The sequence below is a fragment of the Trichosurus vulpecula genome, chromosome 7, assembly GCF_011100635.1.
Source record: "Trichosurus vulpecula isolate mTriVul1 chromosome 7, mTriVul1.pri, whole genome shotgun sequence".
NCBI classification, from domain to species: Eukaryota; Metazoa; Chordata; class Mammalia; order Diprotodontia; family Phalangeridae; genus Trichosurus; species Trichosurus vulpecula.
Window position 1 is genome coordinate 113717418 of NC_050579.1, and position 13993 is coordinate 113731410.

Here is a 13993-nt window from a genome sequence, read left to right on the forward strand (position 1 = left end):
AGAGCCTGGTGGCATGTAAATTGGCCCCATGTTCCAAGAGAACAGCAGGAAATATTTGGTAGAGTCACAGAATACCTCATATTCTTTGACCTTGTAATTCAACAAATAGTTCAATTGTTTAAGGATCTGATATAGCTGATATAGCTGATATAGAACTCTGGACAAACAAAATCAATCAGCCAGTGGTCTGACTTGGACGTCAAGCACAGTCCATTGCCTAGCCCATCCCCCAATTCTTTCTAATTTGTAAGCACCTGACACAATTAATTCTATGCTATCATAGTCTCAGAAGACATCATACTGTGATGAGACATCAAAATACTACTTTAATAAAGGAAATGATCTAAAGAAAATAAATGTAATTTATACAAAGATGTTTATAGTAATTCTATTTGTAAGAGTAAAACATCAGAAACAACCCAAATATTTTACATTAATATAACAGAAATGCAAATGATAGTATATTAATACTATGGAATATTATGTAGCTATTAAAAATGACAAGTATGCAAATAATGTCAATATACAGAAAGAGATAAATAAAACAATGTTAAGTAAATAAAGCAGAATTGTAAAAACTAATTACAATTATGTAAAACTACATGTAGTGACATAAACAAAGCTTGGAACAGAATATGGAGTGGTATAAATAGAGTTTACTTTTCAATGTTTTCATACAAATTGTTCATAAAAATACATATGTACAAAAAAGGGGAGGGAAAATTGAATATCTCAAGTTATAGTCTTAAGTTAGTAATAGTCGAGTTATTGAGAAGGCATCTTAAATTTAGAGCGGGAAGAACCTTCACCTAGTCTTACTCCCTTATTTTAAGTATAAGGAAACTGGGGCCCAGAGTGGTTAAGAGCCTTGCTCAGGATCACACAAGCAGAAAGTAGCAGATGTATTTGAAACCAGGGAAACAGTAATGACTATGAAGGTGATAGAATTCAAAATACTTAGTTTCCCCTAGGATTAACCATTAAAATATCAAAGATCTCTTGCCGACAAGGCCACAGAGCTCAAAAAAAAAAGTTGAAGGAGCTATAAATAAATACTCTACTTCATCTTTTTATCCCTTTTATCTGAGTTTTCCCAAGAATCTATTTGTAGCAGAAAGGTTGATTGGAAAGGGGACAGGGTAGATGGTTAATGTGGGCTGGATCAATGTTAATTGGTGATTTTGGTCACTGGTAAAAGTTTTATACTCCAACTCATCACAAGGCTGGGAAGAGACAAGATATCCTCATATGAAATAATTTCAGTTTTCAATGTGAGTTTTCCCTGACAATTTCCTCCTAGGCACAGTGTCTAACTCAGTAAATTTTAGTTTATAATAATAGATAAAATTATATGGGGCTGAGGTTTAAAAGGATGTAACACAAAAATATAGGGAAAAGCTATAATTAGTACTTAAAAAGGCTTGTGACAAAAGGTTAGCAGATAGTTCTACTTTAAAATACCCTAGATTCCTAAATGTTTGTATTTCACAGATAGTTCTAAACTCCACAAGAGAGAAGGAATGGCCCATATGAAATAGAATAAGCTAAATTAATAAAATCTGCCAGATGGCAAGTACTCAAGTGGTCATTTAGGTCTTTATTGTCCTCATTAATTCCTTATAATAGATACTATTTTGCATTTTATAGCTATTATTTTCATATAAGACTCCTTATTTTATAGATGAGGATACTAGAACTAAGAGAGTAAAGTGACTTGGTCAATGTTACATAGACACTGAAGTGGTAGAGCAAGATGTGATCCCTGAGGTGTTCTCATTTCCAGGCTAGGGCTTTTTCCAGCCTACCATGGGACAAAAAGGAAGAATTAGCTGTGGCTAATTGCTTGTCATCTGTCCTAGACATTCTCAAATTAGTGCTGGTGTGTTTTGTTCTCTATGTCTTTCTGGCGCTTTTTACTTATCTTTGCCAAAAAGAATCAATACAAAGAGCTTCCAAATGAATTTTTTGGTAGGATTTACAGGACAGAGGAGGGATTTTTTTTTGGTGTGAGAGGGCTTCTTAAAGTCCAGGGATCTAAATAGTATTTATTTTTAATAAAGGATATTCATAAATCTGAAGGAAAGTGAGCTGGCTTAGCACTTATGTACAAACCACAGTGAATGCTAATGTTCTACTCTTACATGTGCCAGGACATTCATGTGTGCATAAAATTGACAAGTTAAAAAGTCAACTTTCTGTTAGTTTAACATATACAGATGTCTAAAAACACTGGTGCTGTAACCCAAGTGCTTTGTACCTATTCAATCTTCAGTGCTTAAAATATTTGAAAACTGTCCCCAAAATGCTCTCCAACAGAAAAGAAACAAGTAACTAATGAATGTTTAATACAATAATAAAGATTAGACTGGGAGGTTGTCTTGGTTGTGACCTTAAAAAAATAAAAAAAAAAACCCAATTCAGCGAGGGAGAAAAACAAGCAATTTTACATTTTTTCTCTGTTTTCAAGTGAATTAAATTCTTAAGGACCAGGTCCCAGGAGGATTCCAGCATCTAGTTATGTGAGGAAGTAATTTACTTTTCCAATTCTATTGGAACCAGCCTATTTGACCATGATCAGATGACTAAGAAACCTCATAATTTTAGTGGACCCATAATTGGGTTTCCTTCCCCTTGCTAAGAATACTGAGAAAAATGCTTATAACACTCACTTTCCAGGGATAAGAATGTTGGTCCTGTCTTTATTTTCCATAAAAAGAATGAAAGCATTTTGGATACACTATACACAGAGCTAATGCGAGTTAGTATTATAGCAAATCTTGTTTTTTTACTGATGAAAACTTTGGCTGTATCAATTATCTTTTAGAGAGGAGGTGAAATCGAGCATCTTAACCCAACCTTCTTCTTCTTCTGCTGCTGCTGCTGCTTCCCTTTGAGAGATACAAAGATGACCAACAACCATTCCCGAGGCCCCGGCGAGGGAGGTCCAACTCATTTTTGTTCCAAAACCTGTAAAAGTCTTGCTTAGAATGTGTTCATTCAGCATATTCTAGTCACAGTCAGTTGGTGGTGATGGGGGCCCAGGGGTTTCAGTCACATCCGTCTCATTCAAGGCACCGACAGCAGTAGCAGCAAAATGTCCGACAAGGGTTCTTCTTCTTGTACTCCACGGCTTTCTTCACGTGAGCTTTTGCCTCTCCTGTGTAGCTCTGGATCTTTTCCACGTTCAATTCTATGACGTCTAGGGCGTCCCCCTGCTCTTCCACGAGCAAAGCCATCTGGAGGAAGAGTTCATGCACCTCCCGGATGCGGCTCTCCAATTTCACCAGCTCCTTGTGCCGGCTCTCAATTTCGTTCAGGGCCGACCGGGCCCCCTTCACATCAGCCAGGAGGTTCTCGGAGAAAACATCCCACTTGCCTTGCTCGCACATCTCTTCTATCTGAGCGCCGGAGACCTCTTTGCCCATGATCTCCAGCTGACGCTGAATACGGATCTTGCAGTTCTCCCTCTGGTTCATCTCGGCTTGGTTGTAATCATGCATGGCCTCCTGGAAAGCCCGAGTGAGCGCGTTGTACTGGGCCTTGGAGATTCGGGCCATGGCGGAATTGGCTCCGTGCTTCTCCTCGGCTGCCTCGCTGAAAGCTTTCATGCTCTGGAGCTTCTTATGGATGGCTTCTCCCCGGGTTTTGATATCCTTAGCAATGGAGTTGGTGTCCCGCTTAATGCTGCTGAGGCGGCGCATGGAGGTGAGGAAGCGGGCGTTCTGCTTGCCCAGACGCTTGACGTCCACGGTCAGCAGATGATTCTCTGTCTGGATGTCTCGGATGTCTTTGTACAAAGATTCCAGGATGTAGTCTGTCTCAAATATAATATTTTCCTGGGCCACGTCCGCTTCATCCTCTCCTTCAGCAAACTGTTGGTCGTACTGCCTGGCTAATTCCAGCAGCTCTGGGAGCCGGTCTTTCATCTTGCCTGCAAATAGACAGAATGCGAAATGAGACGAGTTCGACAACGTTCGCATATTTTGAAGAGTTCTCCCAGCCATCGTCAAATGCTTGGAGAGATGGAACAATGTATTATTATAACAATGTAATATAGTATTATAATAAATATTATTGTTTTAATTCATAACCATATAGTGCTTGGAAGTTTCCAAAGCACCTTCTTCATAATAACCGGATGAGGTAGTAGCACCTGTATTATTATTAATCCCATTTTCAATATGAGGAAATTGGGCTTTAAGAGATGATATAGTCATGGTCACACAGCTAGTGTGTGAGGTAGCAAAAGAACATAGGTGTCCTGACTCCTCAGGACAGTTTCCAGGCAGTTAGGTGGCACAGTGGACAGAGAGCTGGACATGGCAGTCTGGGAAATTGGAGTTTGAATCCTGCCTCACACTTCCCAGCTGTGTGACCCTGGGCAAATCACATAACCTTTCTGAGCCTCAGAGTCCTCATCTGCAACATGAGGATAATAATGAAGCCTAAATCTCAGGGCCATTGTGAGGATCAAATAAGATAACATATGCAAAGCACTTTGTAAACCTTGAAGTGTAATATACGTGCTAGCTATAACAAAAATAACAGTAATACATATTATGATACTCTATATAATATCAGTATTAATTACCAGTGTGCTAGTCCTGCTTTCACTACTTACTATTTGTCTTGGAAAACTTGGTTTCCTCCTCTGCAAGAGTGATAATAATATCTGCCCCACATAAAGTTATTGTGAGGAAGCAAATGAGATGATATCTTGAGAAAGAACTGTGTGTGTGTGTGTGAGTGTGTGTGTGTGTGTGTGTGTCTGTGTGTAGAGGCAGAGGCAGAGACAGAGAGTCCAGAGTTCTTAATGATTTGTTAGAAGGAAAGACTCCCTCAATTCTCCAACACTTTATCTCTTAGGGGTGGTGATCAGCATGCCAACAACAGCTGCTGGCTTCCTAGACTTTTTGTTTTGTGGAATATTGAAAGAAACATGAATATTGCCATCAACAACATCCAAAGACAGATGTAATCTGAGCCTCTCTGTGCCTGGAGTTCAATGCTGCATTTCTGCCCAATCAGTACTTAATCAACAATTTAAAAATTCAGATTTCACTGGCAAATTGCTTGAATTATTCTCTTCACATTTTCCCATAATAATAACTGAAATAGATAACCAAAATTGAGAAAATGAAAAGGAGTACAGGCTTTTTGAACAAGCATGATGACCTGAAGAAGCACATGAGCAAATCACAAGGCTTCGATCAACCAACATTTATTAAGTACCTACTATATGCAGGGCACCATCAAGAGCTCTGAGAGTGATTAAAGAGTGAATAAGGCATGTTTCCTGCATCCCAAGTAGTTTACATTGTAGGAAGAATTTTAAAAAATACACATACATACATACACACACAAATGATAAGGCATAAGGGAAAAGCACACTGGATTTAGAGACAGAGCACTGAATCTCAATTCGGCTACTTACTACCTGTGTGATTTTAGACAAGTCACAACTTTTCTGGACCTCATTTCCTCATCTGTACAAGGAGTTTGGAATCAGCCTCTCACATCAATTCCAGCTATAAGTGTGTGATCGTTTAACGCAAAGTAAAATGTGACAAATCACACACTCCACATTTTGACCAAGTGATGATTGTTACCGCATCTTATCTTCCCATCTACATGGTCTGTGAATTCATACAGACCATGTACCATGCCTGAAACACCTTCCCTTCCTCCTTATTGGCTCACTGAAATCCTTCTCCCTTTACGACCTGGCTCATGCTCTTCTTCCTCGATGAAAATTTCCCTCATCTCCTAGTTAAACGTGTGCTAGCCCTCCCTCCCCCCCAATTTTTTTCTTGTGGCACCTTGACTACATCTCTCCTTTGCTCCCCTCACATTCACACTCACTTCTATATCAGTCATAGAATCCTAAGATCTGGAGCTGGAAGGAGCCATAGAGATCCACGTGTCCAAATGCCTCATTTTACAGATGACATATTTCTCCACTACACTGTAAGCTCCTTGAGAACAAGGACAGCCATTTGTCATCTTTATATCTCTAAGTGCTGTTGCACTGAACAGAAGACGAGAATTGCTACATGCTATTAAATAAGGAGTATTGAGAACCTCAAAAGGGGTGAAATCAGGGCAAGCTTCATGGAGGAGGTGATAGAATGATAGAATGTTAACCAGCAAAGTTAGGAGTTGGGTAGAAAAGGAGGAATGGAGAGATATAAAAACAGACGGCAAAAGTACAGACGTAGGAAAGCATGCATATCTATAATATGGGAATATCTAATCTGACTTCAGTATATGGTATGTGATAAGGAATATGTGATAAGTGTGGGTAGCTAGGTGGTGTTTCTTGGAGAGAAGAAGACCTGAGTTCAAATCTAGCTTCAGACTCTTACTAACTGTGTGGCCCTGGGCAAGTCATTTAATCTTCTTTGCCTCAACTTCCTCATCTGTAAAATGAGCTGAAGAAGGAAAATGGCAAACCACCCCAGTATCTTTGGAAAGAAAACCCCCAAAAGGGGTCATGAAGAGTCAGACATAACTGAAAAATGACTAAACAACAACAAAGGAATAATGTAAAAACACTAGAATACTTTAGCTGAGCACCAATAAATGACAGCCTGTGATGTTGTCTCTACAGATCTGAGTATTTAAAGTCATAAATAATTAAACTTGCCTTAAAATGGTTGAATCCTTGTTATTTTAGAGGTCACTTGCAGCTTCTTCCTGGAGGGTCCGTTTAATAACATTCTGTGGTGGAGTGTGATCCCTACCTAGCATATTCCTATTCCTTTGCATCAGTGATCCTGATGTTCTTCTTGCTTAACAAGGCCAGAGAGAATGCCTTACATCTGTTTTCGTTCCCAAGGAAGATAGGAGGCTCCTGAAGCTTTTCTTTGACTAGTGATGCCATTTGCTAAAATTCTGACGATGTGGTTCCTGCAGGGATTTTCATAGCCTCAGGTATAGGCTTGCTCCTATGTAATTTAGACCCTGGCTTCCAGTTAATTGGAGAAGGAAGTGGTAGTATTTTGCAGATAATTATTCAAGGTGGGAGACCTCAATCTGCTAATCTCACGAGCCTCGGCTGCAGTTAAATTATTTCTTAGCAACATTAGTGGGGTGCTGGGCAGCTACATTTAGTGAGAAATAGAACTGAAGAAAAGGTATCTCCCATGCCCTTCTACTACCATGGTCACTATAGAAATTGACTTGATAGATCTTCCCCTGTGGGTCTGGTTTTCCACATCACTAGTTATTTTGATCACAAACATAGCTTTGGCTTGTGACCATAGCCCTGCTCATAGACATAATAGGAGACTGCCTTTCAGTTATGAGGCAAGGGGGAGGGGCAATAAAGGTTCTCATACCAAAACTGTCAGACCCAAATTGTCTTGCTTTGTGGGTCTGAAATGCTTACCATTAGCATTACTCCTTAAGGGACTTCCTGAACTATGGTTTTAAGCAGGTAAAGGCTGGGGTCCTCCACTGTAGTTCTCCTCTGATGCCCTGATACCTCATTGTGCTGTGATAATGGCCCTATGTTCTTGAAGGCTATGCCGGTGTAGGACATAAGATCTAGCAGGTCCCACCAGACTGAAGAGCCTTCAAGTTCTTGTGGAGATAGGCTGTATATCTGCTTCCCAATGACCAATCTGGTTGAATTTGGAAAGGCCCATCACCAGGCTGGCTGCGGATTGATGAATTTTTTTAGCCACAACTCTTGAAGACCATCTGGTAAGGCAGCAGTTTCTAAACTTTTTGGTCTTAGGGCCCCCTTTACACTCTTAAAAATCATTAAAGATTCTCTCCTCTTCTCCCCAAAGAACTTTTGCTGGTTACATATGTCAGTCCTGAACACATTAGAATCTAAAATGTCTTAGTATTATTATGAAAATAGCTTTGACCTCACAGATAATTTGAAATGTTCCTAGGGATACCCGCCCCCACACTCCCACAGCTCCCCAGACCACTCTGAGAACTGCTGTACTATACAGAAGGCTTACCATCCCCAGGACAAAACCCAAAATCTTTGACATACAAGGCAAGATTATAATTAACTAGCTGACATATTAACAAGGATTAGTTTACCTGATCAACACATTTGGCATTCTCTCCTCATATAGAACAAAGAGCTAGGGGAATAAGAGATTGATATGTTTTGATAGAAGTGGGAAATTAGGGAATGGGAGCCTGTGTATTCTCTATGATTAATGGGGCAGCATTTTAGAAAGTTATAGAAGGCTAAGAGGTAAGGTCAGTGCCTCCCTACAGGGGACACAGGAACACAGGTACAATAGAGCCTTACTGATACTGAGATAAATCTCATTCTCTGTTTCCCTACTCTTTCTATCCCATCAAAATTTACCAGTTCTATGTCCTATTCCTTCTGGGTTCTGCTCTCTGTTTCCCTATTTCTCTCAGTGGTACCATCATTCTCCCAATCATCCAGCTTCCAAATCTTAGAGTCATCTCTGACTCTTTACTTTTCTTTATCCCTCATTTTCAGTTACTAACATCTTTGGATCATTCCTTGGAAAGATCACCTGTATCCATTTCTTCTTTTCCATTCCCGCTGCTACCAGTTAGCATTTCACATTGAGTTTTTGTTTTTCTGTTATAGCTTCTTAAAAGGGCTCCATGATCCCTCCAATCCAACCTGAACAGAACTCCTACACTTCAAGGGTTCTATGATCTGACTGATGTGGATTTCTTTTCACAGAAGGTCTTTAAGGAAAGGCAGGAAGAGCACAAGTCAGTGATGTGGTGGAGGGAATCCCTGTTCAGGCATAGGTTGTACAAGATGGCCTCCTGAAATCCTTCTGAGATTCCACTCTTGAGATTCTCTAGTCCATTTGTTAACACTACTTCCCTTGCTCAGAATCATTCCCTGCTCCTCTCCATTAATCTTAGTACTCTGAATTTCAGGTATGGCTTTGAGTAGATGCTAACCCAAAATGTGCCATGAATGGATGATAGTTTCAAGGGGCCCATAATTGAAGGGAGCCTAGGCAACAGTAATTGCATGCCTCATTTTGTCTAGAACTGGAGTTTCTAACCTTTTATTCTGTCATGGGTCCTTTTGGTAATCTGGTGAAGATTATGAACTTCTCAGAATAATGTGTTTAAATGCATAAAACAAAATATATAAGATTACCAAGCAAACCAATTATATTGAAATAAAGATATGACTTTTTCTGATTCAAGTTCACGGACCCCTGCTGAAGTCTTTCTATGGCCTCTTTGGGGACCTGTGGACTCCAGGTTAAGAACACTTGGTTAGAGTATAAAGTTTTAAAGGGACTTGTGATACTGTTCCTTGATTCTTGGAAGCTGTGACTGGCACAGTGCTATGTACTAGGCCCTCAAATATTGACAAAATTAATGAATTTTAATATTTCTCACTTCTTTCAATGTTACTCTGTCATTGTTTTCCACTTCTCCATTCCACACTATACCTAGAGATCTTGGATAGCTTTTTAGCCAATAATTATCCTTTCTCATTTTTGCTCACAAACATGACCAAATATGCTATTATTTGGGGGCACTTCTTATAATCAGAGCTAGTATGAATTTTGCCTCTATTAACAGTACTTAAAAATGTCAATTGCTCTTTCCAGGAAAGGGCAAATAAGGATAGATGAATCTTCCAGAACTGTTAATTAAAAATATTTATATTTTTCTCTTTTATTAGAGAATCTTTCTCTTCATGTCTCATATGAACCATATAAAGAAGTACTGGTTGTTAGAGTTATAAGGGACTAGAATAGAGAATCTAGTCTCAGGGTACTTAACCTGAAGTCCATCAACTTCCAAGGCCTCCATGGATAGATTTCAGGGCGTCTGTATACTTGGGTGGGAAAAAATTGTCATCTTTATTTTCGTTTGCCTCTAACTGAAATTTAACATTAATTATTTAAAAACACACACATATTATTCTGAGATGGGGTCCATAGATTTTATCAGACTGCCAAAAAGGGTCTGTTGTCACAGAAATCATAAAGAATCTCTGAACTGGTTCAAGCCCCAGACTTCACAGATTTCAGTGACAGGCTCAGAGAGAGGTGAATTAACTTGTTCCAAATAAAAAAGCTAGGATATGGCAGAGCTAGGATTAGAATGCAAGTTTCTTTACACCTAAGCCCACGTGATACCATGAGGCCCTGAGAATTTAAAGATGCTTTCAAATAGAGAAAAGGAAAAAAAAAAAAAGAAAGAAAATCCGAGGCTTTTGAGGAACAATCTCTTTAAGAATAACAAAAACATAAGTCATGAGATTTTAACACACCTGACTTTTTTTAACACTCCCAAAATCTGATGTTCATACTTTCTATAAAGATGTATAAATGTGTTTCTTACATTTATCTTCAGCAAAGACTCAAAAGATTATTCAATTTTGCCATTGTTAAAATGAAATAAAACTCAAGAAAACCTCAATCTAAGCCACAAATGGCTTCTATAGTTAATGATCCATGATAGTGTTTTTTTTTTTAATTTGCCGATTAAAACCACTCTATGGGAATATCTAGAAAGGAAAGGGAGTTATTATATTTGCTACTGGTAATTCAACCAAAAGAGTTAATTTAACAAAACAAATGAATTAGAAATCTAGTGAAACACTCATATCCCCAAGCTCATTGTTTAGCAGCACAGATATGTCTCTTAGGAAATTTCATTCTCTTAAAACTTCAGAGACACAGGGCGTATTGCTCACTGTGCAATCCTAAGAGTCCTAAAGAAACAATCTGCACAGGTCATTTGAAGTATATAACACAAGTATTTAACGATACTATTAAACAGTTATAAGCCCCTTGAGGGAAAAGCTTCTGTCAATTACTTCTTTGATAGATTCATATAATTTCAAAGTCCAACCAAAGAGTTCATTCAGTTCAAATCGAGGGAGCTAGGGCATATAGTGGATAAAGCGCTGGTCCTAGAATCAGGAAGATCTAGGTTCAAATCTGGCTTCAGATACTCTGTGACACTCCCCTCCCTTTCCACCAAAGGCACTTAACCTCTGTCTGCCTCAGTTTCTTCATCTGTAAAATGGGGATAATACAAGCAAATGAGATAATAACTGGAAAGCACTTAGGACAGTGCCTGACAAACAGTAGTCACTTAATAACTGCTTGTTCCTTTCCCTTCCTCTTCTGAACTGTACCTGAACAGGAAGAGCTTCTACAATATCCCTGACCAATGCACATTCAGTTTCAGTTTGTTTATAACTGCCTGTTAATATTATTATCAATGATGGAGACCTCACTACCTCTGAGGCAACCCATTTCACTTTTTGTACCTTTGATGTCACCTACTGCTTTACACATAGACCTTCTCAATGAATACAAACTTTCTAGATAAATATAGCTTTTGTGTCCTCATCTCTTAAGTAACTTGGGGAATGTGGAGAGATTTCCAAATAGGACAAAGCCCCAAAATGTACCAGTGTGATGATTAAGAGTCATATTTTCAATATGACTCAATCCTGAGGATCACAGCTGTAGAAAGGAAAAGATCCTTAGAGGTCACCTAATCCAACTGGTCTTTTTATAGGTGAAGAAACAGAGTCCTGGAGAAGTGAAGTGACTTACCCAAGGTAATGCAGGTACTAAGTAACAGGGCTGTTGTTGGAACTGAGACCTAGTGCCTGAAAGTCCAGCACTTTCCCCCTAATATCAGGGGTCTCCCATTGAGTTGTCCACACAGCTTGGGCTCACGCTCATTTAAAAGATATCTAAGAAAAAATGCTTTTGTTTCTACAAACCAATATGTATTTATGTGAGGGGACTGGATTAGATAATCTTATTTCTTTATCTATAAAAGTCCATGATGTTCAGTTAATTATTTCTACAAAGACATTTGATACAGTCAGGGCAGTCAATGACTTCATAGGGGGTTTAGCAATAACTTTCTGGTTCAGATTCCTACTTTAACAATGAGCCCTTTCAGATTTGATGGAAATTCCATACTCATTTATTACGCTGATTCATAACAAGAAATAATTTCACTCAGCTAGATAAAATTAATCTCACCTGTGCTAAACCTAGGAACATTTGTAGTTGGCTCCCTGAGGAAAATGATGGATTTTTTTTGTTGTGGTTCAGTCATGTCAGTCATGTATGACTTCGTGACCCCATTTGGGGTGGAGTGCAGATGCTATTGGTCTCCTCTCTCACCAATCTTCCTTCACACTGCTGCTAATGACATTTTTCTAATTTTCAAGACTGAACTCATCATTCCCTGCTCAAAACTTTCAGTGGCTCCCAATGCCTAGAATATAAAATACAAGCTCTTCAGCCTCGCAATCAAAGTTCTCCACAAACTAACTCCAACCTACCTTATCTAGAATGATTTCATGGTATCCTCCTTCCTACGCTATCTGTGCCAGACAGAGCACATGGCATCCTCCCCTCTTCCACCACAGTGTTGCTGTACATTTTATCTCTCATTGCCTAAAATAGATTCCAGTCAGTCAGCTTGATGGTAGGGAATTTTATTTTTTCATTTTGCATCACCTTCTCATAGTATGCAAAGGCACTTGACGTATTCATTGAATTAAAACTTAGCTATTCACTTAGTTTTTGACTTTATTTTAAAATTCCCTTAAGGTTATACTTTGCTTCACAAATCAAACCCTCATACAGATCCATAAAGTCAGAAATGGTGTGTTTTGCCCATCACATCTGTATCATGCCCCACTGTTGAGAAGATGGGCAGTCAGATGTTTCACTGAATAACCATTATGGTTTTAGAGCTCATTGACTATTGATAAAGAAGAATTATTACAATGAAATTTCGAGGCTGGATGGCATGTAATTGCAGGTGTTTTTCTCATCACCATCACCACAAGTCTACCAAACTCTTCTTCCCTGCTCCAGTAAACAGGTCAGCACTCTTTCACAAGATTTTTGGGAGATGGTGTTTTAGAACTAATTCGAAAAGGTACAGGCAGTTCCTTCTTTTCACCCTTTCCTCTTTTGTTGCTTCACTCACTGAATGCTGCCAACTGAAGATCTATAGTTAATTCTCATCACGTATGGAGTAGATAGCATGTGCCCCCTTGACCTCTGCTTTTTTTTTTGAAGCCTTTCTATTTGCTCTCTGCTATAGTATGTGTTAAGTCCTCCAAATAGCCTTTGAGCATCTAGGCAGGGGTTCTTACCTGAGGTCCATGAATTTGCTTTTTAAAAATGCTTTTATAACTATTTCAATATAATTGTTTTCCTCTGTAATCCTAGGGATTTCATTTTATGCACTTAGAAACATTATTCTGAGAAGTCCCATAGTCTTCCCTAGATTGCCAAAGAGGTCCATGACATACACACGGTAATTAAGAACCTCTGATCTAGGATCACCTCAACCTCAAAATGAGGCATTGGGTACAATTTAGTAGAAAAGACATAGTGCCTGAACAAGATTTTGAAGACAGAATTTAAATAGTAGAAAGGGAGGGGAGGGCATTGCAGGTAAAGACAGTAGCAAAAACCCTGCCACTGTTCCTTCTGCTCATTTGACTAAAAGGCAATTTGGAATTAGGATACAGAGTGATATTCTGCCAGGATTTTGCCTTAGGGCTATCTAGGAGGCTTCTAGGAACCCTAAAGCAGGGACCACCTACACTAAATTCCTTAATCCTATCACCTTCTTCCCAAATGTACCTAGCATCACCAAGATCCCTTTTGTTATGAGATTCTTTGCTCCCTAATGAAGACCCCAAATATTCAGATTATTAGTCTCATAAATTAAACCAGTGACTTTCGAATAAACAGGTATTCGCTAATAGAAATACTTTTCTTCTCCCTCCCCTCCAAATCTTTTCATGTTGTTATTTCTACAAAACCACATGAAAAAATATTATTGCAATATTCAATTCTGGCAGTGACTAAGCTGCAGTTTTACAACACTCATTGAATAATCTCTGGAGACAGATTCATTGTGGTTACCTATTACTGACCAAAGATGATTGTGGTAAATTACAGCAAGAGAGAATTAAGCAAGTATTTGCTTGACATCCTCCATGAAAGTG

At 38.9% G+C, this 13993-nt stretch overlaps 1 protein-coding gene across 1 annotated transcript in view; it reads right to left on the bottom strand.

Moving 5' to 3' along the window:
• Positions 1-306: 306 nt before the first annotated feature.
• The window catches only part of STX11 (syntaxin 11), a 45113-nt gene continuing 31426 nt past the window's right edge, over positions 307-13993 (bottom strand). The window contains exon 2 of the mRNA XM_036765760.1: positions 307-3931. Coding sequence (XP_036621655.1) covers positions 3063-3926 — 864 coding nt within the window. The 5' untranslated portion in view covers positions 3927-3931 and the 3' untranslated portion in view covers positions 307-3062. The remainder of the gene's footprint in view (positions 3932-13993) is intronic.